Below are 23,941 nucleotides of genomic sequence, written 5' to 3' on the forward strand. Positions count from 1 at the left end.
AGGCAAGAAGGCCAGAGGAAGACAGAGGCAGAGACTGGAGTTACGCTGCCCCAAGCACTACCTTCGGAGGGGCATGGCCCTGCCAGTTTCTTGATTTCGGAATTCTGCCTGCAGAACTATGAGAGAATAAATGTCTATTGTTTTAAGACATCCAGTTTATGGTACTTTGCTAGAGCAGCTGTAGAAACTATTACAGGGAGGAAGACTGTTTTTAGCTTCAGAAGAAATTGAAAAGGAAGACCTAAGCCAGATACAAGGCACTGAATGAGACAAGAAGACAGTTAACTACCTTGCAAAGTAAGCGTTTGGGGAGTTTGAACCTATTTAGGTCTTGAATTCAGTTTTCACGTTTCAAAACCGGGGACAATGGTACTTAATCCAGAAGGTTGTACATCGGGTGTAGTCTGTGCGCCGTAATGGATAACTAATTATAAGTTATCGCTGGGCAAAACTTGGATTTTATAACATTATTCATTAATCTATGAGTACAACATGGCAATCTATTCCTTTTTTATTACAGTGTTACTGCTACTGCTGTGACAGGTCTGACAGATTTGCACACCTTCCTCCCTCTGAAGGCAAAGCTGGTTAACGGTTTGCCATCATTCTAGTATAGTGGTTCTCAACTGGGGGACATATGATGATGTCTGGAGACATTTTTGGTTGTCACAACTGGGAGGGAGGCGCCACTAGCAAATAGTACGTAGAGGGCAGGGATGCTGCGAAAACATCCTACACCACATAGGGAGCCCCCACAACAACGAACTGTAGGGCTTCAATAGTGCCGAGTTGAGAACTCTGCTCTGGAAGTAACCAGACAACGTGCAGTCAAAGCTTCAAGTACCAAGAATTCACTTTCTCATCCAAAGTAGTCAAACCGATCACATATCCTTCTGAAATCTGACAGAACAGACTATCAATACAGTGACTCACAAGCTGTCCAGAGCTAATGGAAACTTTAAACTTCTTTTTGATAGTCTAAAAAAGAGTGAAGGGCTTCCCTGGTGGCGCAGTGGTTGAGAGTCCACCTGCCGATGCAGGGGACACGGGTTCGTGCCCCGGTCCGGGAGTATCCCACATGCCGCGGAGCAGCTGGGCCCGTGAGCCATGGCCGCTGAGCCTGCGCGTCCGGAGCCTGTGCTCCGCAACGAGAGAGGCCACAACAGTGAGAGGGCTGCGTACCGCAAAAAAAAATAAAAAATAAAAAAAATAATATAAAATAAAAAGAGACTGAAAATTTCTGTCCTAGAAGTCAGGGGCATGGTCACTAGCCACTCTGCAAGCACTAGCAGTGAGACACACACACACTGCAGAGCTGAGGTAGCCACTCATCCCATCCGCCAGCATAAACCATCTCAGCATAAACCATCTGCCAGACTGGAGGAAGAGTAACTGTCCTCCCAAGCGGTCCCTCCCAGTAGCCAGGGAGCCTCCCTGAAGCTGAAAACTACTGGAGTCCCAGCAGCTAAGCTCCTTGACTGAATCCTAGAATTAGACTTAGGCAGTGGGCGGTTAGATCAGTCCTACAGAGCTGGCATACGTAGTTATCTTTCATCTGTACCTCGTGGCCAAGCCTAAGCGATTGCCTTGTTCGAAGCTGCTGTATCCCCTTCATGGCTGTCTCTGGCATGCAAAGCATTTGTAGCTGCCTCCTTGAAGCTATAACAGAAATACGGCTGTGCATACTGTACATTTTTAACCCAGTCTGTTTATCAAGACTGTGGTCTGCTTGTCACCCTCACCAAATATTCAGGTCATAAACAACTTGAACCTCCAATGCTATTCTCGGAGTCAAGAGCACCAGAAATATGATGAGCTAATTGGTAAAGGCAAGAAAACCCCATTTTTGGTAAAGGCAGTTAGGTACTCAGGGTTGCCCTCTCCATTGAAGCTGTATTTCTTTCTTTTATTAACACAGAAGTGCAAATATATCTAAGGAAAAAAATATGGGATAGCTCACAGTGCAACATTAAATATAATGGCAAAATCTCCTGTGGAGGGCAAAGTACACTGCTAAGTAGAATAGCATATATCTTAATTCTAACTTTCAAAAGTCTGTATTTATTGGGTTCTAGGCAAGTTCAAGAATAAAGGTTGCGGGACTTCCCTGGTGGTCCAGTGGCTAAGACTCCGCGCTCCCAGTGCAGGGGGCCTGGGTTTGATCCCTGGTCAGGGAACTAGATCCCACATGCCACAACTAAGACTTCCATGCCGTAACTAAAGATCCCACATACCATAACTAAAGATCCCACATGCCGCAATGAAGATCCTGTGCGCGGCAACTAAGACCCAGTGTGACCAAATAAATAAATAATTTTTTTAAAAACGTTTTTTTTTTTTTTTTAAAAAGAATAAAAGTTGTGACATACTGGTTTAATACCCTTAATGTTTTCATCACCATAGCAAAACTACATTTACATTTAAAATTGGCTTGGGGGCTTCCCTGGTGGCGCAGTGGTCGAGAGTCCGCCTGCCGGTACAGGGGACACGGGTTCATGCCCTGGTCCAGGAAGATCCCACATGCCGCAGAGCAGCTAGACCCGTGAGCCATGGCCGCTGAGCCTGCGCGTCCAGAGCCTGTGCTCCGCAACGGGAGAGGCCGCAACAGTGAGAGGCCCGCGTACCACAAAAAAAAAAAAAAAAAAAAATTGGCTTGGTACTGTCAGTGTATATTTTATCATTAAAAATCAAAAATTCAGTGAAAGCTTTTGGTCCATTGAGACAGAACAAATATTTCAACAGCTGGAAGATGTTAAAAGTCAAGAGTTCTGGCATTTGAAGAGTCATATATAATCACCCTCCTCTAAAAACAAAACATCGCAAAGAAAGCCAAAGAAACATGCTATCTCATAGGAAACCAACAAAACACAAAAATACAAAAATTATAATTCCTCTCCAATCTGTATTTATAAAATTTACTTAGCTACTAGAACTATGTAAACTGTCCCAGGTAAGAGAAATAATCTCTTCCTGAAGTTATAGGAACACTATTTTCCTAAGTATGAAAAATAATCATCAGCGTCTTTATGCATTCATCATCGTCACATTATGGCTCTTCAGGGCAGACCATACAAAGTTTTCATGTCACCTCGACAGCCGAGCAGCTGAAATAATTCATAATACAGTCTGATTAGAAGGAGCAGAAAGAAAAGCTCAACCTCTGTTTCAATTTAGTTTGAACTTTCAAGCTAAAATGTCAGCAACTCAGAAGTAGAATTTGAATAAACATTTCATGATAAATTTGGGCATTAATTTTATATATTCACAGAAGCCTGTTTCCATGATTCTCTTTACTTTGTCTAAACTGTACCCCGTGAACTAACTACTACTATTCCTATCATATGCCAGCAATTCAGCCTACCTTCATCGCCTTCGTATGTGGAAATAACAAACCACAGATTTATAATTTCATTCTAAGTTCATGTTCTAGGAAAGACGGACTATTTATGGAGAAACAGCAGGAAAATATTCTATAATCCAACACATACTGAGTACATTTAATAAAGAATGCTCCCTAGAGAAAGGCAGAGCTAAGGGCTAAGGGGAGTATGTGTATGTGTATGTGTATGTGCATGTGCATGTGTGTGTGTTTTGAGTGGGAACAGTTAGAACAAATGCTGTAAAGAAAAGGCTTGTACAGTATTCCTTCTGGAGCAGGACCTGACTCCACAACCAGAAGTCTAAAGTAAGAGGAATAAACACTCTGCCAACCAAGGGATTGACTTTCTTCCCTGAAGCAGGGAGTATTGGAGTATTGCTAACATCTTCCCAGTCACGGGGAAACTGTTTTCTAAAAAAAAAAAAAAAAAATCTAATCTTTCAAAGATTTTCTAACAATCTTTAAGAGCAGTGGATTTTAAATTAAGTTACAAGAAACGCTAGAGTCACACCCCAGCTTGTTCTCAACCGGAAGCAACTTTTGTCTGTTTTATACAAAGGTCCTATGGCAGAAGAACTGTGAAAAATGCTGATCAAAAATATTAAGAGGGGCTTCCCTGGTGGCGCAGTGGTTGAGAGTCCACCTGCCGATGCAGGGGACACGGGTTCGTGCCCCGGTCTGGGAAGATCCCACATGCCGCGGAGCGGCTGGGCCCGTGAGCCATGGCCGCTGGGCCTGCGTGTCCGGAGCCTGTGCTCCGCAACGGGAGAGGCCACTACAGTGAGAGGCCCACGTACCGCAAAAAAAAAAAAAAAAAAAAAAAAATATTAAGAGGGTTGCCTCCCCAGGGATGTCAAGAGAATCCAATAACATAAACCTGTCAAATGTTTAGAGCAGAGGTTTGCATGCTATAAAAGCCCAGCAGCAGTTGGCTAGGATAATGAGGCTGGTAACAATTCAAGTCTTCGCTGTAGAGGTAATTTTCAAAAAATGAAGCACAGAGGCTTGTATGAGTCCATGTGTAGAAACTATACACCTAACATCTCAAGCTTTTAAAGGATGATCACCTCCAACAGGTGTCTGAATTACAGAGTTTCAAAACTGGATGTACAGCGAGCAACGCCACAAGAAGGCTTACCTCTTCTTCTTGGTGATAATGAGCACGTCATTAAAGAGGAAGAAGTAGACTTGCTGTTTGGACGTCCTTTTTGAGAAAAGCACAGTGTCTTCCACATAGGCTGTCAACTCACCTCTTTTGACCAACCAGCGGGAAGAGGAGACTAGAGGAAAAGGCTACAAAAAGAGAAACACTCAGTACCCAAAGCCAAAGTAAAGTCCTTTTAGGATTATTGAAAGTAAAGTATAAAACTTACATTCAAACAAATGATACATCACTATTTTATATAAGAGTGTATATAACAAGTACGTAATAGTGAAATACAGTTAGAGAAGGATAGCACATTCTCCAAGAGAAAATCAGGAAGAACAATTTATTTTCCAATATAAAAAACTATTAGGGCTTCCCTGGTGGCGCAGCGGTTGAGAGTCCGCCTGCCGATGCAGGGGACACGGGTTCGTGCCCCGGTCCGGGAAGATCCCCCATGCGGCGGAGCGGCTGGGCCCGTGAGCCATGGCCGCTGAGCCTGCGCGTCTGGAGCCTGTGCTCCGCAACGGGAGAGGCCACAACAGTGAGAGGCCTGCGCACCACAAAAAACAAAACAAAATAAATAAATAAACTATTAATATTAACTTGCCTATATAAAAACTAAAACTCAATCAGAAAATGTTATTGGGTCAACCAAAAGTTATTACCCTTCTATTAACTCTTAACTAAAAAGAAGATTGATAAGGAGTCACTTAAAACTGAAAAGCCTCAAAAGGAAACCTATTGGTATCAACTGAAGTTATTTTAAATATCACAAATCAGAATCCAAAAATATGAAAAAAACATTGATAGCTGCGGTTAAAAAGAGACAAATTAAAAAGTCTGCATTCAACTCATGAACTAAAAAGACTTTATTCAAAAGGAAAGAAAAAACCCTGCAAACGAATGTTTTGTCTATTGATTATCTACGTAGCTGTATTCTGGAGAAAACCTTTGCTTAAGTTTATGGTAGTTTCCCTCATGGAAGTTCATCCCTGAAAGCATCACGCCATTTTCTGGTTGTGAAAATGAACTTCTTTCAGAATAATCCATCTTACTCTCATAGAAAAGGCTATATTCAAGGAACTGCATACTGTCTTTTCTTTATTCAGTTTACAGTTTCCAACTGGAAAACTCTCAAAACCTCAGAATGATCCTTACCCATGAGAGCTTTTTTTTAAGTGAGCAGAAATGCTTACTGCCAAAAATCTGATTGAAAAAACGACATCCATAAAAATAAGCAAAAGTTCTTGGACACACAAAAGATAACTCTAGTAAGTGTGGTGCAACCAAATGTCATCCATTTCAGGGAATAATGATTTAAAATAGCCAAAGGAAATTGAGGATATTAGGGAGGAAATAAGAACGCTAAGAAAGGATTTCATATTTTTTTAATTTATAAAGGACATTTATAAGAAGGTTGCTCATCAGTTATATACTATTTTCCTGAAGATTTAACATGTAAGATGAAACAGTATGGCTGATCTCAAAATTTCAAAACTGGCTATTTCAAGGAGCTCATGTAGTTTTCAGCCTCCAAATCTCAAATCAGACTATGGCTGAGACTTAAAAGGTGACAGAGAGGTTGCTTAGATAACTCAGGAGGACCCCACCAGCACACACAAGAGGTCACCACAAATAATCAGAGTCAGGTTAGGTCCTGCCACAGGGCTGCAACTACTGGGAACGCACTGCTATCTTGTTATTGCGTGTATAGGATAAACCAATGACGGTATTATGTAATGGCACCCTGTGACTGTTCTTAGTTTAGAGAACGGGGAAAAAAGTTTTTTTAACTCTTGGTCTTCTTTTTCTTTCTAAAAACTTTTTTTTATTTTTGGCTGTGTTGAGTCTTCGTTGCTGTGCACAGGCTTTCTCTAGTTGCTGTGAGCAGGGGCTACTCTTCATTGTGGTGCGCGGACCTCTCACTGCGGTGGCCTCTCTTGTTGCAGAGCAGGGGCTCTGGGCACGCAGGCTTCAGTTAACTCTTGTTCTTAAAACAGATTGAGTTTTATGAACACCTCGTACTCCACTGGGCAAAAATAAATTTCCAATGTATATCTAAAATTGACAGTGGCTTGCAATATGTCTATGCTTCTTTAAAAAACAAAAATCTGATACTATAAATGTTTTTTGTTTCAGTTTATTGTTGAAAGATTAAACTCATTCAGATGGCTTTCTTTTAAGAAGAAGCTATAAAAATGACCAAAATATTTAGAAGAATCACAGTAGCCCAAATTGCTCCTAAGTGAATTCCCACAGTTTAGAAGCTTCGTCTAAGACTAGAATCCAGGTGTGAATCAAAAATAAGAAAAGAGGGCTTCCCTGGTGGTGCAGTGGTTGAGAGTCTGCCTGCCGATGCAGGGGACACGGGTTCGTGCCCCGGTGGGGAAGATCCCACATGTCGTGGAGCGGCTGGGCCCGTGAGCCATAGCCGCTGAGCCTGCGCGTCCGGAGCCTGTGCTCTGCGACGGGAGAGGCCACAACAGTGAGAGGCTCGGGTACCGCAGGAAAAAAAAAAAAAAAGATAGAAAAATTCATGAACAAAAACACATCCTTAAAGGTACTGATATAATTCCCATGGAGAAAAGATTTCCATTCTTTTTGGTGTTACTTAGCATCCTAGAAAACCAGCCTCAGCATAAAATTTAACGAATTTTATGGGCCAGTGAGACAAGGAAGAACAAGTTTTTTCTAAATTGAGACAAAAATGCATCATTTAGCCATTTTAAAGTATACATATAATTCAGCGGCTTTTAGTACATTCACAGTGCTGTGCAGTGATCATCACTATCTAATTCCAGAAACACTTCCATTACCCTAAAAAGAAAGTCCATATGCACTGAGCAGTCACTCTCCACTCTGCCCTCCCATTAATTAAGTTAATCCTTACAATAACTCCATGAGGGAGTGTACCATTACCAGTCCTACTTTACGGTTCAGAAAACTAAGAAATGAAAGTTAAGTAATGCCCGAAGTCCTACAGCTAGTAAGTAGTGGAGCTACAACTGGAACTCAGGCAGGCTGGCTCCAGAGTCCACGCTCTTAATATTGGCTTCCTGTGCCGATCCGGTGGACTCTCCTCACCCCTCACGTTACCACGTGCAGCACATGATACTCGGCCAGAAACTTACTAATTTAAAAATGAAAAACACATGTAAGTAAACATACATACATACATTCATACATACATATATCTAATATACACACACACACACACACACACACACAGACACATATATAAGCTTTTATCCCCTTCAAATGAGAAAAGACTAGCATTATTTTGCTGCCACGGTTAAGAATGTGGATGCTGCAGCCAGTCGCAGATCTGAATCCAGACTTCAGTACTTCTTGGTGTATGACTTTGAGCAAATAATTTACTATTTCTAGCTTCGAATTCCTCAATGATAAAATGGGAATAATAATTAGATACTTCATGGGGTTCCTGTGAGAATTCAATGAGACTATGTGAAAATGGCACATAGTAAATACTCAGTAAATATTTTCATGGCAGTAATGGCTACGGTAGGACAATAAACCAAACAGAAGCAACACAGAACCCACTACCTTTCCCTCAGGGTCGTTCCTCCTCTTGGATTCCCCACCTAGGTGGATGGTGTGACTCTCCATCCAGTCGACCAGACTAGACACCTGCGGTACCACCGCTACAGCCCTCCTCCAGGCATCCCGCTTATCTCTCTGCCTCTGCTTCCAGTCTCCAAACTGGTTTTCTGCCTCCGGTTTTATTACATTCCCAACTTACCCTCCACATAGCTGCTGTAATACATTTTTAAAATAATAAACTGAATCTGGTGTATGTGTGTAGAGTGGGAAGGGGGGGTTGTTAAAAAAAAAAAAAAGTCCTATGAAAACCTATTAAGTGAACAACCTCCTTCCCACACCGTACCTCATCTGCTCAGTTTCCAACCACTGATTACAGCCCCTACAAGGTAGTAACTGTTACTGTTCTTCTATAACTTTCCAGAGATTTCTTACACATAAGCAATTTTTATACTCTTTTTTCCTCCTGTTCTGCACCTTACTTTTTTCACTTAATAATGTAAGACAGAAAGCTTACCATATCGATTCCTAAAATTCTTCATTTTTTTTAAGTTGAGTGGTCTTACATAATTTAGGTATACTATAATTTATTTAATCAGTCCCCTATTGATAGATGTTTAGGTTGTTTCTAATCTTTTGCAATTAAAACAATGCCATATCAGTAACTTTTGTGTGTATGTCTGTATATATGTGTGTGTGTGTGTGTGTGTGTGTGTGTGTGTGTGTGTGTGTGTAATTTTACACATTCATGAGTATATCAATAGGATAAATTCTTAGAAGTAAAATTGCTGGGTCATAGTAACTTGCATTTGTAATTTTGATAGTTTTTGACATATTGCCCACCATTGGGGTTATAACAATCTTTCCCACGAGCAACAGATAAACATGGCTTTCCCAACAACTCACTGATAAAATGTTTTGAATTATTTATAAATCTAAGGGGTAGAATACATTATTTTAATTTCAATTAGCAATTTTCTTCTGAATGAAGTAAAGCATCTTTTCAGATGTTTAACAGTCATTTGTATTTCCTCTTCTGACGACAGTTTTCTAGTTTGCAATTTTCTAATGGATTTTTTCCTTATCTTCTTCTTATCACTTTGAGGTTATATGTTGGGAATATTAATGCTTTATCTATATGGGAGTTCTAAATATTTTCCCCAGTTTCCTATTTCCCTTCTCACTTTTTAAATACCCTTTAATTTTCACTCTATGGAGAAATTTTTAAAATTTTCACATCGATCAATTTTCGTTTTAATGACTTCTGGATTTGGAATAAGTTTAAAAGGCTTTTACTATGATGCTAAAGTCATCTTTACTAAATGTGCATCTGACTGTGTCACTTCCACGCTTTGAACTTTTCAGTGGCTCCCAGATGATCCGGCTCTGCTCCTTCTTTTGGCGCACAAGGCTCTTCCCATGAGTTCTGGTTCGGCCCTGCTTGCCTCGACCCCACTGAATGTGTGCAATTCCTGGGCTACAGCAGCTGAAACCATGTCCTGTGCATTTGCTCCTGCTCTTCACTCTTGGAAGACCCTTCTCTCTCTCCTTTCAAGATCAGCTCAAGCGTACCTCCAGTATGAAGCCTAGCCTGGCTGCTACAAGCTCCCCACCCCTTTGTCCCTCATTCTTAGGGCCGGCCACGCCCTCTCCATTGCTGGTGTTCTCAAAACTCTTCTATCTCCCATAACAGCTGTAGACTTGGCTCACTCCTTTGTATTTCTGCAGTCTTCTACTAGATGGTAAGCTCCCTGAGGGCAGGGATCATGCTTTTGTTTTCCCACTTCAGTCCACAAAGGTGCTCATGAAATTTGTTGAAAGAATGCACGTGCTTGGACAAACCACTTAACTTCTTTGAACATCTGTCTTTGCGTCTTTGAAATGAACTGAATAAAAATGTCCATTGTTATCCATAAAGTGTTATAGAAATGAGGTCCTAAGGTTGTATTAGTATTTCTAAGTGGTCTGAATTAAGCCCTTCATTATAAATCTAAACTTAGAATACTTTCCTTTACGTTTGCAATCTTAATCATTGAACCAAGAGAAAACAAAAAAACAAAAACTCCTGCACTCAGTTGATGTTAATCACTTATTTTTAAGAACCCTTGGGGTAAGATTTTTTCACTTACAAATTAATTGTGGTTCTAGAGAAACAGAGCTTAAAGGTATCTTAAAACAACTGATTATCAGTGAAGAAAGAAAAAGAAAAATGGTTAGGGAAGGGACTTATCAACTTTTAAAACGGAAATGGTTAGAGATTTATCATCTTTAAAAAGGAGGGGATTAAAAAGAACCTTGGGATGTATAGATATATTTTCTAAAATACTTAGAAACAAATGAAAGTGAAGGACAGGATTCTTTTTGAAGGATGGGAAAAAAATGGGTTTTGAAATTGCCGTAAATTTCTATATGAGGGTATAATAGCGAAAGTGTGCGTGCGCGTGCATGCGTACCCTGTTTTTAGCAAGTACCCATCATTTTCTGAGAAGAATCATGGGTCACCTTTCTGCATTTAAATCTTTATAGTCAGGGTGTCACAGTGGAAGAGTTTACACTGATCTGCAAGTCAGGACGTCTGGACCCTAGTCCTGATTTTGCCACCACGAGCCGAATGACCCTGTTAACAATTATTCTCTGGGTTGTATTTCTCTCATTTATAAAATAAAAGGGTGTAGCTGTACTATATCAGTGGCCCTCAAACTATATGACACAGCAGAGAGTTATCTGCATAATGCCACGATTGCTCTAATCCCACTGCACAAATTAGGAACACTTTCACTATGAAAAAATATGACCGCTTTAAGTTGCTTCATTAAATTCAAGTGGCATAAAACGAAACAGAATCACAACCATGAACACTCACACCCATTAAGAACTAAACTGTGAGCCAGCAAAGGAGCTGACCATGGCCTAGCCTCGCCATTAATTGTTATTTCCTTCTTTGTGCATCCTGTCATCTGCCCCTGAGCAGTATGAGACACGCAGTAGCAGGCAGCATATATGCACAAAAGAATTATGGGAGAAAAACAAATTTGAAAAGAACAATTCACTAGCAATCCTTTTGTGCACACTGAGAAAGGAGTGTCCTTATTTGATTTAGGAGAACACCCTGGTCCAGCTCGTGGGATACCACTGTTTTGCAGGATACTTTGAGAATACTAAAGAAATCTCCTTTCTATCCTAAAATTCTATTATTTTTAACCACGCTTTTCTCAAGTTTGGTGGCTTCCTAGGGAAACAAGAAAGTGCCAGTTAGATAATACCTAACTCTGTGGTCTAGAGAAAGGTCACTTTATCTGGTATTAGCAAGAGCTGAATTGTCCAAAGCAAAGCATCTGCTATTTCCCCTGCCAGCCTCTCTGTAATCAATTTATGGCCCTGCTGTGAAAAGCAAATTCCTCTCCACTTTGTTGCGCTCAACTATCTCTTTATTCGCATAAGATTTAAGCAGGAGCAGTAACAAATCTATTTATGAAGAAGTATGAGAGAATACCTTAATTTTAAACTCCAGCTGGGAGTTAATTGTGTACATCATTTCGGTCCTTTCCATCTTCCGAGCTCCTTCATTGCAGAGTCGAACCAACTGGAAACAGAGGATAATAAGGAGGGTTAAGAGGTGAACGAGAGAAACCTCACTTTCAAATGCAGATCTCACAGGAAACAATTAGCACTGTGGAATCTCCAGAGACTCATTCCAGACAGTTAAAGAACTCACAGTTTCACACAGTCAAGACTTTGTACCCAGTTGGAAGTGGTGTCTTCAGGATGTGAAGACAGAGGGAAAAAAACGTCCTGAGAATTTTCAGGGACACACATCCTCTGTGCATTATCACACGATGCCCTCCACATACACTCGGCAGATTCCTCACACGGTCCAGTCTGCTCCAGTCTGCTCCTTTCCTCTGCCCCTCCTCCTTGCCTTCACCCATGGGAACACCACCAACTTCAGAGCAAGCTGCACCTCTCTCCCCACTTCATATCAGAGCAGCTGAGGGCAGACCACTGACTTCAAAGACAAATTCTTAGCAGAATGCTACATGCAAAGCAGGTGACCAGTAACCTGGATGCTGGAAGAGGAAAGCCTTCCATTGGAACCTAATGGTCAATGATTCTTCAAGGATGGTCAAGCTAAGGGAAATGCAGTTTAATTAGAACTACTGATTTATCTACAAACAGAACAAACTCATAGTCCTTTGATGAGTAGCTGTGATATCATGATTTATAATAAACAAAATATATATTTTGTTCTTTTTCCATAGTTTCTGGCACACAGCTCCTAAAACCCTTGTAATTTCCTACGTAAGAACCACAGGGGCATCTCTGGCTATAATTTAGTTTTGCTACCAGCTCCTGAAACAGCTCCAGGGCATAAAAGTGAAATGGGTATCTTCAGTTATTCGTAACAAGCCCCCCCTTCAACCACGTCTGAGTTTATGTTAATGAGGTGACTTCTGGTAAGCCCCTAAGGATGGGGCTGGTTGCCAGGGGAACCAAGCAAGTGATTAAAGAGAAGGCTGGAATTTTCAGCCCTGCAGACTTCCAGGGAGGGGAAAGGGGCTGGAGATAATGTGATCACTATTGGACAATGATTGAATAATTCACGCCTACATAGTGAAGCCTCCATAAAAATCCCTGAACTTCGGAGTTGGAGAGCTTCCAGGCTGGTAAACAGGAACACTCCTGCGTGCTGGGAGGGTGGCATCCTTCTAGACCTCACCTTATCTCTTCATCTGGCTGTTCATTCTTATCCCTGAATAGCCTTTGTAATAAACCACTAATCTAGTAAGTAAACTGTTTTCCTGAGTTCTGTGAGCCCCTCTAGCAAATTAATCAAACCTGAGGACGGGGTCATGGGAACTTGATTTATAGCCAGTGGGTCAGAAGCACAGGTAACAATGTGACTGAAATTTAGTGACTGAAATGAAGTTGGGGGTGTAGTCTTGCGGGCTTGAGCCCTTATCCTGTGGGATCTGATGCTATACCTCCAGGTGGAGTGAGAACTGAACTGAATACAGTAAGACACCCAGCTGGTTCAGCAGAAGTACTTGGCGTGGGGAAAAACCCCACACATTTGGTGACCACAAGGGTCAGAAATGAAGTGCTCTGTGGGTAGAGTACTGAGCACAGAGGAGACACACAGGAGTTTCTCCTTTACACTGTACCTAATACATAATTATTAGTTCACTGGCCTAAACCAAAACAAACTTTGTATTTCCAATTTCTTATTAACTGAAAAATCTATAAAACTTGTCCATAACAAGGATCATTGGCCATAAAGACATGTGATTGTTAAAAGCGAAGCTAGAAATTCTGATTAGATTTACTTTAATATTACTGCTCCATTAAGTTACATATGCTTACCGTAAAAAAAAAAAAAGATAATACATAAGTAAACAAAACAGGCCATAAAAGGCTCTGACCTAATCCTACTCCATGGAGGTAACTGGAAACAAGATGGGTTATACACTTTCTCTTTTTTTCCTATGCTTATATGAACATATAAACACACACATATAATGTGTAGAAATTCTAATTTTTGTAAATGGATTATTCAATGCTTGTCTGTGACTTAATTTTTTCACTTGCCAATATTTCGCCTTATAAATTTAACATTCACTGAAAAAAAAGTTTATTTTGTACACGGTATGTGTCAGATGCTAGGGTTACAACATTTAAGAGATACACAATCCCCATCCTCATAAAAGAAGGGCAGACACAATAATTACAGACTGAAATCTTAAAGGGGGAAAAAAAAACAGGGGTTCTGGGAGAAGGAGGGTGAGGAGGGAGCCAGGGACCTCTCCTGAGAGGTCATTTAGGCTGACAGCTGAAGGAGAAAAGGGAGTTAGCACCCAAATCAATGGAGAGCGCTGGTCCAGGCAGAGTGAACCCCAGGAGCAAAGGGCTGACACTGGGAAAGTGCCGTGTGCCTGAGAAAGTAAACGGTCCGGACACAGGAAAATGGCACAAGAGGAAACTAGAGGACCAGGCCAGGGTCAAAGCATGCAAGTTCTTCAGGTGTGTGGATTGTATTCTAAGTGCACAGAGAAGCCACCAGCAGGCTTTCAGCAGAGGAGTGATAGGATGCAACATATGCTACGACCATATGTGCTTTCCACAGTGTACTTATTCAGTCCCCCACTGATGGACACTTGGATGTTTCCAGTCACTTAACAGATATTCTAGGCTTAAAGGGGACACCTATCTTCAGTTCCAGCGTATCTTTAGGTCTGAATGGTCTTGAGGAGTTCACTGATGCAGGGACGGATGGCTGCACCCGATCAAAGCTAGGCGCAGAAAATATCCTGGCTGGGCTGGGGCAACTGTAATTAAAATATCCAATAAGGGGGACTTCCCTGGTGGTCCAATGGTTAGGACTTCACCTTCCAATGCAGGGGGGTGCGGGTTTGATCCCAGGTCAGGGAGCTAAGATCCCATAGGCCTCGTGGCAAAAAAGCAAAACATAAAACAGAAGCAATATTGTAACAAATTCAATAAAGGCTTTAAAAATGGTCCACCTCCAAAATATCTTAAAAAAAAAAAGTGACTTTAAAATAATATATATATCCTAAAAGGATGAAGACAGAACAAAATCCAATCAGGCAGCCACTGCTCAGGGCATTTTTATGATTTCTCTTGAAGAATATATGTTCATAGTTCCCAAATCTGTGCTCCCTGCCTTGGTCTGTTCCCTAAACTCTACAGCCAACTACCTGGATGGTATCTCCTCTCGGGTCCCCCAGAGCCATCTCAAACTGAGGATGGAATGACCAAACCTCAACACTACCTTTACCACCCCTTCCCCCGGCCCAGTGTTCTCTATGTGATCAATCCCAGCATCATCCGCTTCCCCAAGCCAAAAAGCATCACCTCTCAGATGCCTCCGGCTCCTTTGTCCTCCACATCCAAACAGTTCATAAAGTCTCATTCATGTTGCCGTCCTGCTGTCCACTCATCCACCAGCCCTGTCCCCGCACTCAGGCTCAAACTCCCTCTCCTTTGGATTACTGGCCTCTTAATTCTCTGCCATCACTTCTGCCCTACCCTTATGTGTCATCCAGAAAAAATTTTCAATCTAAGTTCAAATCTTTTTTTTTTTTTTTTTTTTTTTTGTGGTACGCAGGCCTCTCACTGTTGTGGCCCCTCCCGTTGCGGAGCACAGGCTCCGGACACGCAGGCTCAGCGGCCATGGCTCACGGGCCCAGCCGCTCCGCGGCATGTGGGATCCTCTCGGACCGGGGCACGAACCCGTGTCCCCTGCATCGGCAGGCGGACTCTCAACCACTGCGCCACCAGGGAAGCCCCTAAGCTCAAATCTGATCATGCAACTCGTCAGCTTGAAATCCTTAAAGGCTCCTCGAAGCTTTCAGAATTAAATCTCGGCAAGACCATGATCTGGCACCTACTTACTTGATCCCTAACTTCCTGCTTCTCTTATCTTGGGCCTCAGTCTTACCAAATCTCTGCTCAGAGCCGCACACCCTTCCATGTCCCTTTGCACTTTTGCACGTGTGTTGCCCTCTACCTGAACATTCTTCACCCCACTCTGTCCCACTGACTCCTTCTTATCTAGATTTATACCCCCTTATTTGTCTTTCAGGACTCATCTTGGGTATTACCTCTCTAAAAAGACTGGAGAGCAGAGATTGTGAAATTTCCATATTTGTTAGTTCAGTGCCCAGCCCAGTACCTAAGACACAAAGGAAGGCTCAGCAGATGTTAATGTGTAAACTGCCTTCAGAGATCATTTATAAGCCACTTAAAAAAGGGGGGGGGGCAATTCCTTTTTAGTTATCCCACTTTAAAATGAAAGGGAAAATGGAAAATAAAGTCTTAATCTTTATTTCCTAAACTTCCAAACATAGACTCCACCAGCCGCCACCTCCAAAGGCGTATTAAAAACAAAAAAGTTCCCTCAAAATATAGCAAGCAATGGTATCATTAGTGGACTCTGATTAATGACTATCTTGAAGGGACAAGCGCTAATTTGGATATAGTGTTTTTATTAAAATCAGCCTCCGCATATTAAAGCCGTGCCTTCCTTTAGCGTCTGTCAAAGCTTTATTAAATTTGGCTGAATTTTTTGTTTTAGGCCAAATTTATGTGGCAAAAAAAGAACTCAATCTCTCTAATGTAGAAATATAAATTAAAACAAAAATAAAATATTTTCAATCTATCAAATTCACAAAGATGAAAAGAATATTGGATGCTGGGGAGTGCACAGTAAGACAGACACTTAGAAATACTTCTGGTTGTCATGGATACAGGGACAACTTTTCCTGAAGGCACTTGGGGGTTTTTAAATCATACCTACCTTTTTTTCCCCCAATAAACCCATTTCTGGAAACTTTTCAACAGAAATCATCAGAGGAGCACAATCATTTATGTAAGGCCATAGTCCATGCAGCACTATTTAGAAGAGTAAATGAAATGGGTACCACATGAATCCATGTGTAAGTGTACATTTACATCCACTGGAAGGACATGCCATAAAATGGCAATAGTCACTATCTTTGACAAGATTACTGATTACATTTTATTTTCTCTTATTTCAATTTTTCAAATTTTCTGTAATGGACATTTAGTACATTATTTTTAAAATGTTACCTTTGTAAACCTTAAATGCATTCTTTCAGAGCAGTACTTGGAGTGAAGGAAAAAAACCTTATTAATTCCTCCCTTCTGCTCTCCTCTCCCTTTACCATCAGTAACCACGGTTGAAAGTCTGATGTGTATGATTCTGGGTACTATTTCTATAAATTGATGACATGCATATGTCATCAATTTAAACACATCAAAATAAACACATTTTATTACGTAGATGTCATTACACTACCTGTTCTGTTCTGCAACTTAATGTTCTTCACTTGACACAGCTTAGAGATCTTTTCATGTTAATAGATAGATATCTACCTCTTTTAAATAGCTGAAGCAATAAGTTACAAGAAAAGATTCAAGAGAACTTGGCTCTTCTGCTACTATGAGAAAAGCTTATAACTTAATATTATCTCCAAATAGAAGTAGAATTTTTATGAGGTGCACGTTAAAGCAGTTATTCTCTTTCCACGGGAGAGTAAATAAAAGAGAGCAGCAGGGACGATTTCATTGGCATAAGAAACCATGTCCTGAGCACCACTCCTTAGACACCAGACACGACTCTGCACCAGCTGAACTATCAGATTCCCTGGAAATTTCCCTCCCCCCGGCTCCGCCCCAGCATCTGAGCCGAAAATCTGGAATAAATACACATTTCACTTGATATAAACATCTTTCTTGTTTTTGAGTTGTTTGACTAAGTCAGTAAGTCTTTCCAAAGCCCCAATTCGGTAAGTTGTCACCGTCATGTCAGCCACATACAGGAACAATTTCACTGAAGTATTATTCATACTATGCAAATAAATTTCATTAGCATTTTAATTACCAAAAAAGATATTACTCATTTTTTCCAAGAATGAATATCTAGAGAGACTTGCCCAAGGGCCTTAGGTGGAGTCCGGTTCTGAAAACTTGGGCCTCATCATACAAAATTTCACTCTCTAAAATAAATACTGGGAACTCCCAATTTCTTTCATTTCCGATAAGGGAAGCAATTCTTATTGAAATTCTGCATTTTGATTTTGAACCATAAATGCTCTATGTACACAGTTTTTTTGTTAAAAATACTGACATTGTTTTCCCAGAATCTATAAAACCCCATCAGTAACCTGCACAAATGAAAAAGAAGATGAATCCCTAAGCTGGCTGTATTGATAACCTCAGTTCCCTACAACACTAGGAGATTGCAGGAATAATCCTGATATTCAGGACTCCTACTCAAGAGAGAGAAACGCTGCCTTAGAAAAAACAATTCTCTGGAACAGCACTTCTTCACAGAGGGTCCTTCATACAGTAAGTATCAAGGTAAGGCAGTTACATTACATTTTTGCCAGCCTTTCCTAAAAGAACCAGTGTCACATCAAGTGAACCAGAGACACCTAAAGGAATGTAGCAGTCTACTGTAACTGGGATGTAAAAGTCTCAAAAAAATTAAGGATCATTGCTCGTTCAATTCAATTACTATTACCTTCCTCCTTTCTCTTCTGTGTGAATTCTTTTCCAACTTCTCAGTAACAACCAAACAAAATCTGACACAATCTCTTTCATGGCCAAGGCTGGAACTTCTCTAAGTACAATAGCTTCTCCTAAAGACCCTCCCCCCCTCCCCCATAGGATTTGGGGTCCTGGAGGAGAGACCCATGGGCAGTAGGACCTTAGGTAATTTCATACCTGTCAGCCCAAATTTCTTCACTTAGTGTTTCCCAAAGTGGGATATGCAGACCACTGATGGAGCAAGAGATGCATTCAAGTGGTTGGCAGACTGCTATGGTTTGAATGTTCATATCCCCCCAAAATATGTGTTGAATTCTTAACCTCTGAAGATGATATTAGGTATTAGCAAGTGGGGACTTCGGGAGGTGCTTAGAAGTCATGAGGATACAGCCCTCACAAATGGGACTACAGTAAGCCCCCTACATACAAACCTTCAAGTTTCAAACTTTCAAAGATGCAAACATGCATCTAGTCCCACATAGGAACCAGAACCTGTGCCAGAAACGTCAGGTGTGAATGAAATTGCAGCTTGCCCTCCATCTCCTATTGCTGACAATCCTTCAGCTCTGCCATGTCCCACCTCGTCTCCCTCCTCCAGTCACTAATTCTTCTTGCCTGTTCGCTCGATGCCAGCCCCTGGATGCCAGCTGTTGTACTGTACTACCGTACTTTTCAAGGTACTGTACTGTAAGATTTAAAATGTTTTATTTTTTGTGTTCATTTGTTTTTTATGTATTATTTGTGTGAAAAGTATAATAAACCTATTACAGTACAGTATTGTGTTAGTTGGGTACCTAGGTTAACTTTGTTGGACTTACAAACAAATTGGACTTACAAGCGCGCTCTCCAAATTGAATTTGTTCGTATGTAGGGGACTTACAGTAGTGCTTTCTACAACAGGCCCCAGAGAGCTCCCTCGCTCCCTTCTGCCGTGTGAGGCTATAAGGAGAAGTCTGCAACCTGGCTAGAAGAGGGCCCCAACCCAACCACGCTGGCACCTTGATCTTGAACTTCCAGCCTCTAGAACTGTGAGAAATAAATTTCTATTGTGTATAAGCCATGCAGTCCACGGTATGTTGTTCTAGCAGCCAAAACAGACTAAGACACAGATAAACTTATTTTTAATACAAAAAAAAGTGGGCAGAAGACCTATATAGACATTTCTCCAAAGAAGACATACAGATGACCAATAGGCACATGAAAAGATGCTCAACATTTCTAATTATTAGAGAAATGCATATCAAAACCACAATGAGGTACCACCTCACACCAGTCAGAAAGGCCATCATTCAAAAGTCTACAAATAACAAATGCTGGAGAGGGTGTGGAGAAAAGGGAACCCTCCTACACTGTCGGTGGGAATGTAATTGGTGCAGCCACTATGGAGAACAATATGGAGGTTCCTCAAAAAACTAAAAATATTTTGAGTTGCTATATGATTCAGCAATCCCACTCCTAGGCATATATCTGAACAAAACTCTAATTCAAAAAGGTACGTGCACCCCTATGTTCACAGCAGCACTATTCACAAAAGCCAAGACATGGAAACAACCTAAATGTCCATCAACAGAAGACTGGATAGAGAAGATGTGGTACATACATATAATGGAATATTACTCAGCCATGAAAAGAAATGAAATTGGGTCATTTGTAGAGATGTGGATGGACCTAGAGTCTGTCATACAGAGTGAAGTAAGTCAGAAAGAGGAAGAGGAAAACAAACATCGTATATTAATGCAGGTATGTGGAATCTAGAATTTGGTACAGATGAACCTATTTGCAGGGCAGGCATAGAAACACAGATGTAGAGAAAGGACGTGTGGACACAGAGGAGGAAGAGGAAGGTGGGACGAATTGGGAGATTAGGTTTGACATAAATACAGTACCGTGTGTAAAATAGGTAGCTAGTAGGAACCTGCTGTATAGCACAGGGAGCTCAGCCCAGTGGTCTGTGATGACCTAGATGGGCGGGACTGGGGGGTCCAAGAGGGAGGGGATACGTGTATACATATAGCTGATTCACTTCATTGTACAGCAGAAACTAACACAACATTGTAAAGCAATTATACTCCAACAAAAATATATACATACATACATACATATATATGTGTATATATATATATATATATATATATATAAAGAAACAACCAGCTCATAAAACCCATGACTTTGTAGTTATTATTGGCCAGGAAAAGTAAAATAGAGTCAATTTAAAGTTGATTAAAACAAAAAGTGCTTCACAATAAAGTGGTACAAAGATGTACCAAACTCAGAAGTAATGTGCGGCTTCGAGATATTTCGGATGCTTCTGATGCTATCATGAGCTTTGCTCCCCTGGGCCGTATCCTCACTGATTCCCATAACTTCCATTGCTTTCTCGCAGCTAAGTATTCCTGTTAGCATTTAAACATACCCACATTTCTCTAATCTTTTAAACAAAAATAGACCCTCCCTCACTTCCCTTTCAACTACAGCTCTCTTTTTGTCTTTTTACCCTCAGCCTGATTGTTGAAACAGCTACACTAGCTGGCTGCATGTTCCCACCTCCCACTCAGCCCTCAACACACTCCAATCTGGCTTCCACACCCACCTCTCCAAGGACACAACCCACCTGATGATAAATAAACCCAGTGAACGCATCAATCATTATCCCACTTTGTCTTTCAGGAGCACCCAATGGGGCTGACCTTCCTTCCACCAGATTACATGCAATTTGCCAGACCACTGATTAAGTTTTCCTCCTTCTTGGGTACATTCTGTTTTGTTTCTCAAGTCTCCTCTGTTGGTTCCTTTCCCCTAAACAAGATGAAGTCCGGTGCTCTTCACAGCTGTACTTCGGACTCACTAACTACTCTTCTTATTATACATACTCCTTGGTACTGGCATCCATTCTCCCAGCTTCAAAAATCATCCCTAGGCTGGTGATTCGCAAATCCACATCTCCGATTCAGGTCTCTCCACTGAGCTCCTGACTTGTACGTTCTATAGGAATCTCAGTTCCGACACATTCTAAATGGAGCTCATCAGCTTCTCCCTATGTTCCTACTGTAGAGCTAAACAAGAGCATCCATCTGGTTGCACAAGCCAGAGACTATTTTCCTTGATTCCTGTCTGCAAACATGCCCACCCAAACCCTCTCCACGCCTACCTCCCCCATGTTGTAGGTTTGCTTCTCTCCATCCTACTCTCACATCATCTGTAGCCTCATCAACTACAAAGGCCTCATCACTGGAGCTCATCCCCACTGTCACCTTCACAGCACATGAATTTACAGCTTCCACAGCATCCTAGGATAAGGTCCACAATTCCCTAACATGGTTCCTCAGTGTTCTCTCTCCTGAACTGGGCTCTCGTCACATGAAGAACATTCTAGTTCTCCAAATTCTATAAACACATTCCTGTCTTTGGGAACGTGTTTATAGAATGTGGAGAATTCAACAGCTACTCTTGCGTCAGGCGTCAGCTTCAACATTACTATGTTCTTCCCTCTTATGTCACTCATCATCCTTTACTGTAATTCTTATTTAATGTCTGCCTTCCCCTTTACACAGCACATTCCACAAGGGCAGTAACCACTGATGTCTTATTCATCCCCATATTTTCAGGGGCTGGCATTGTCCCTGGCACTGTAGTGGATACTCAGTAAATACTTCTCGAATTCAGACACCAAAAGAAAATGAGATAGCTAAAGGCCCTTAAGACAAGACTGTCTGAAACAGTAAAAATACCAGTTTCATTTGAGTACAGCAAACATTGCTTTGTTTTTCGACTACCCAAAGAATGGTGTGCAAATGGCTATGAGAATCTACCAGTTTTCAGCATCAAACTCAGACATGTTCTCTTCAGAGAGATCTGAATGGGTGATCCCATTACTGTGTAATGAGCCTCTCAACACTTACCTTGCTTACTTCCTTTAAGGCCCTTTTGCAGACTTCATACCTTGAAGAGTCCTTAGGTGTCTTTTGACAGATAGTCTGCAATCAAGTAAAAGAAGAACAAAATCAACTGATTTATTTTACCAAGTAAAACAAAACCAACGTCCAGTCATAGAGTCTTACTTGTAGCAAACTTAACAACGCTGAACACAATACTATGGATGAGTCTGAAGATGACATTAAAATCCGATTACAAAACTAGGAGATAGTCTTTAAAAGCACAGGGTCCATGTTAATCCAGAGGATAGTTAAATAAGAGGACAGACTTCAGAGGCGGGTGAACCTGGTTTCAAATTCCAGATCTGCTCCTGACTAGCTACTTGACTTTGGGCAAGTCACCTACCCTGACTCTATAAACCTCAGTTTCCTCATCTGTAAAATTGGGATAATGCAATTACATAACAAGGTTGTTATAAAAGTTAAACGATAATGCATGTAAAGTTTTTTATGAACACCTGGCATACAGTAGGCTCTCAATGAATGACAAAATTAATGATCACCATCATTATTATTAGAGCTGATTATATTTGCAGATGATATAATGTGAATAAAACAATCAAAAAAACGGCTGCTGGATTTCCCCTTGATATGTTTACACTGCTATTTTTGCGATGGTAAAATCGAGTTCAAAGAAGGTCAACTGAAGGTATACTGAATTATGTAAAACTTTTGAAACTATACCCATTCAAAGCCAACAGAACCATTTCAACTGTTAAAAATGTTCACCTCGATTAACAAGCTTAACTAAATCTCCAAATGAAGTAACATTGAAGAGACCATGTTTTAGGTACATTTAAATTCTGCCCAGATGGCCAGGTTCTCACACATGGGAAACAGATTAGGGCAACAGGCATCCAGCAGAGGTGGAAGATACTAGGAACTAGCAAACCACTGGTACCTTAAATGCAGATGAACACCAAGTCTATACATCCAAAAGTCAGGGGTCAGGATTGTTACATGTGATATGTGAGAAGCGTAGAGTGTACCATCGATGGATTTAGATTAATGGTTCTCAAAACTTTTTGACTATGACCCACTGCAAGAAATACTTTTACACTGCAACCAGTAGACATGCACACAAAAATGAAACAAGTTTTTTATGAAATAATATTTAACCACATTATGAACGATGTATATAGCATATACCACATGTTCTATTCTATATTCATTTTTTTAAAACACTGCTCGTGATTCAAAAATCAATTTCATGACCCACTAATGGGTACAAAAGCAGTTTGAAAAATACTAGTCTTTGTCTCTGGGAGCAGGCATCCTGAGTCCATAGTTTCTTTCCACACTTCAATTATTTTAGGTAAAATTTTGCACACTGAATTTTCTAGGGAGAATGACTACAGCTTCACTCACAATCTCAAAACGGTCTCTGATCCCAAAAAGTTTAGAGCCTACTGGGCAATCATGGCATAAACCTCCAACATGGTATCTACAACATGTATATTAGATTTTGTGAGTCCCAATCTATCTAAGCAATTTCCTCAGAATCACAAAGGGAGAGAATATTTAAAAAGGCTGAGATCACAGAATATACAGAATCTAAGGAAACTAGGCTAAAACGTACTTTCAGAAGAAGAAAAAGAAACAATCCTGAAAATTCATAACATTACTAGAAATGTTACATTTAGAAAACAACCATGTCTTGTTAAAAAATAGTAAAGTTTGAAAATTAATATTTTCCTATATGTGTCAAAGTTTCATTATTTCTATAAAAGTCTTATTAGGCACAGGAAATAAACCTTTTTAGAGCCAAAATTTAGTTTTGATAACCTGATTTCATTTTATTCTTAGACATGATAAATACTGATTTTTAAAAAATCA

General features: G+C 40.7%; 1 protein-coding gene across 1 annotated transcript in view; it reads right to left on the reverse strand.

The window, feature by feature from the left end:
* The window catches only part of ARHGEF26 (Rho guanine nucleotide exchange factor 26), a 154,269-nt gene that overhangs the window by 39,886 nt on the left and 90,442 nt on the right, over nt 1-23,941 (reverse strand). The window contains exons 9-11 of the mRNA XM_079923069.1: nt 22,073-22,147; nt 11,578-11,667; nt 4,518-4,672 (exon numbers count right to left, since the gene is read on the reverse strand). Of these exons, the coding sequence (XP_079779195.1) occupies nt 4,518-4,672; nt 11,578-11,667; nt 22,073-22,147 (320 nt within the window). The remainder of the gene's footprint in view (nt 1-4,517; nt 4,673-11,577; nt 11,668-22,072; nt 22,148-23,941) is intronic.

The sequence above is a fragment of the Stenella coeruleoalba genome, assembly GCF_951394435.1.
Source record: "Stenella coeruleoalba genome assembly, chromosome: 5".
NCBI lineage: Eukaryota > Metazoa > Chordata > Mammalia > Artiodactyla > Delphinidae > Stenella > Stenella coeruleoalba.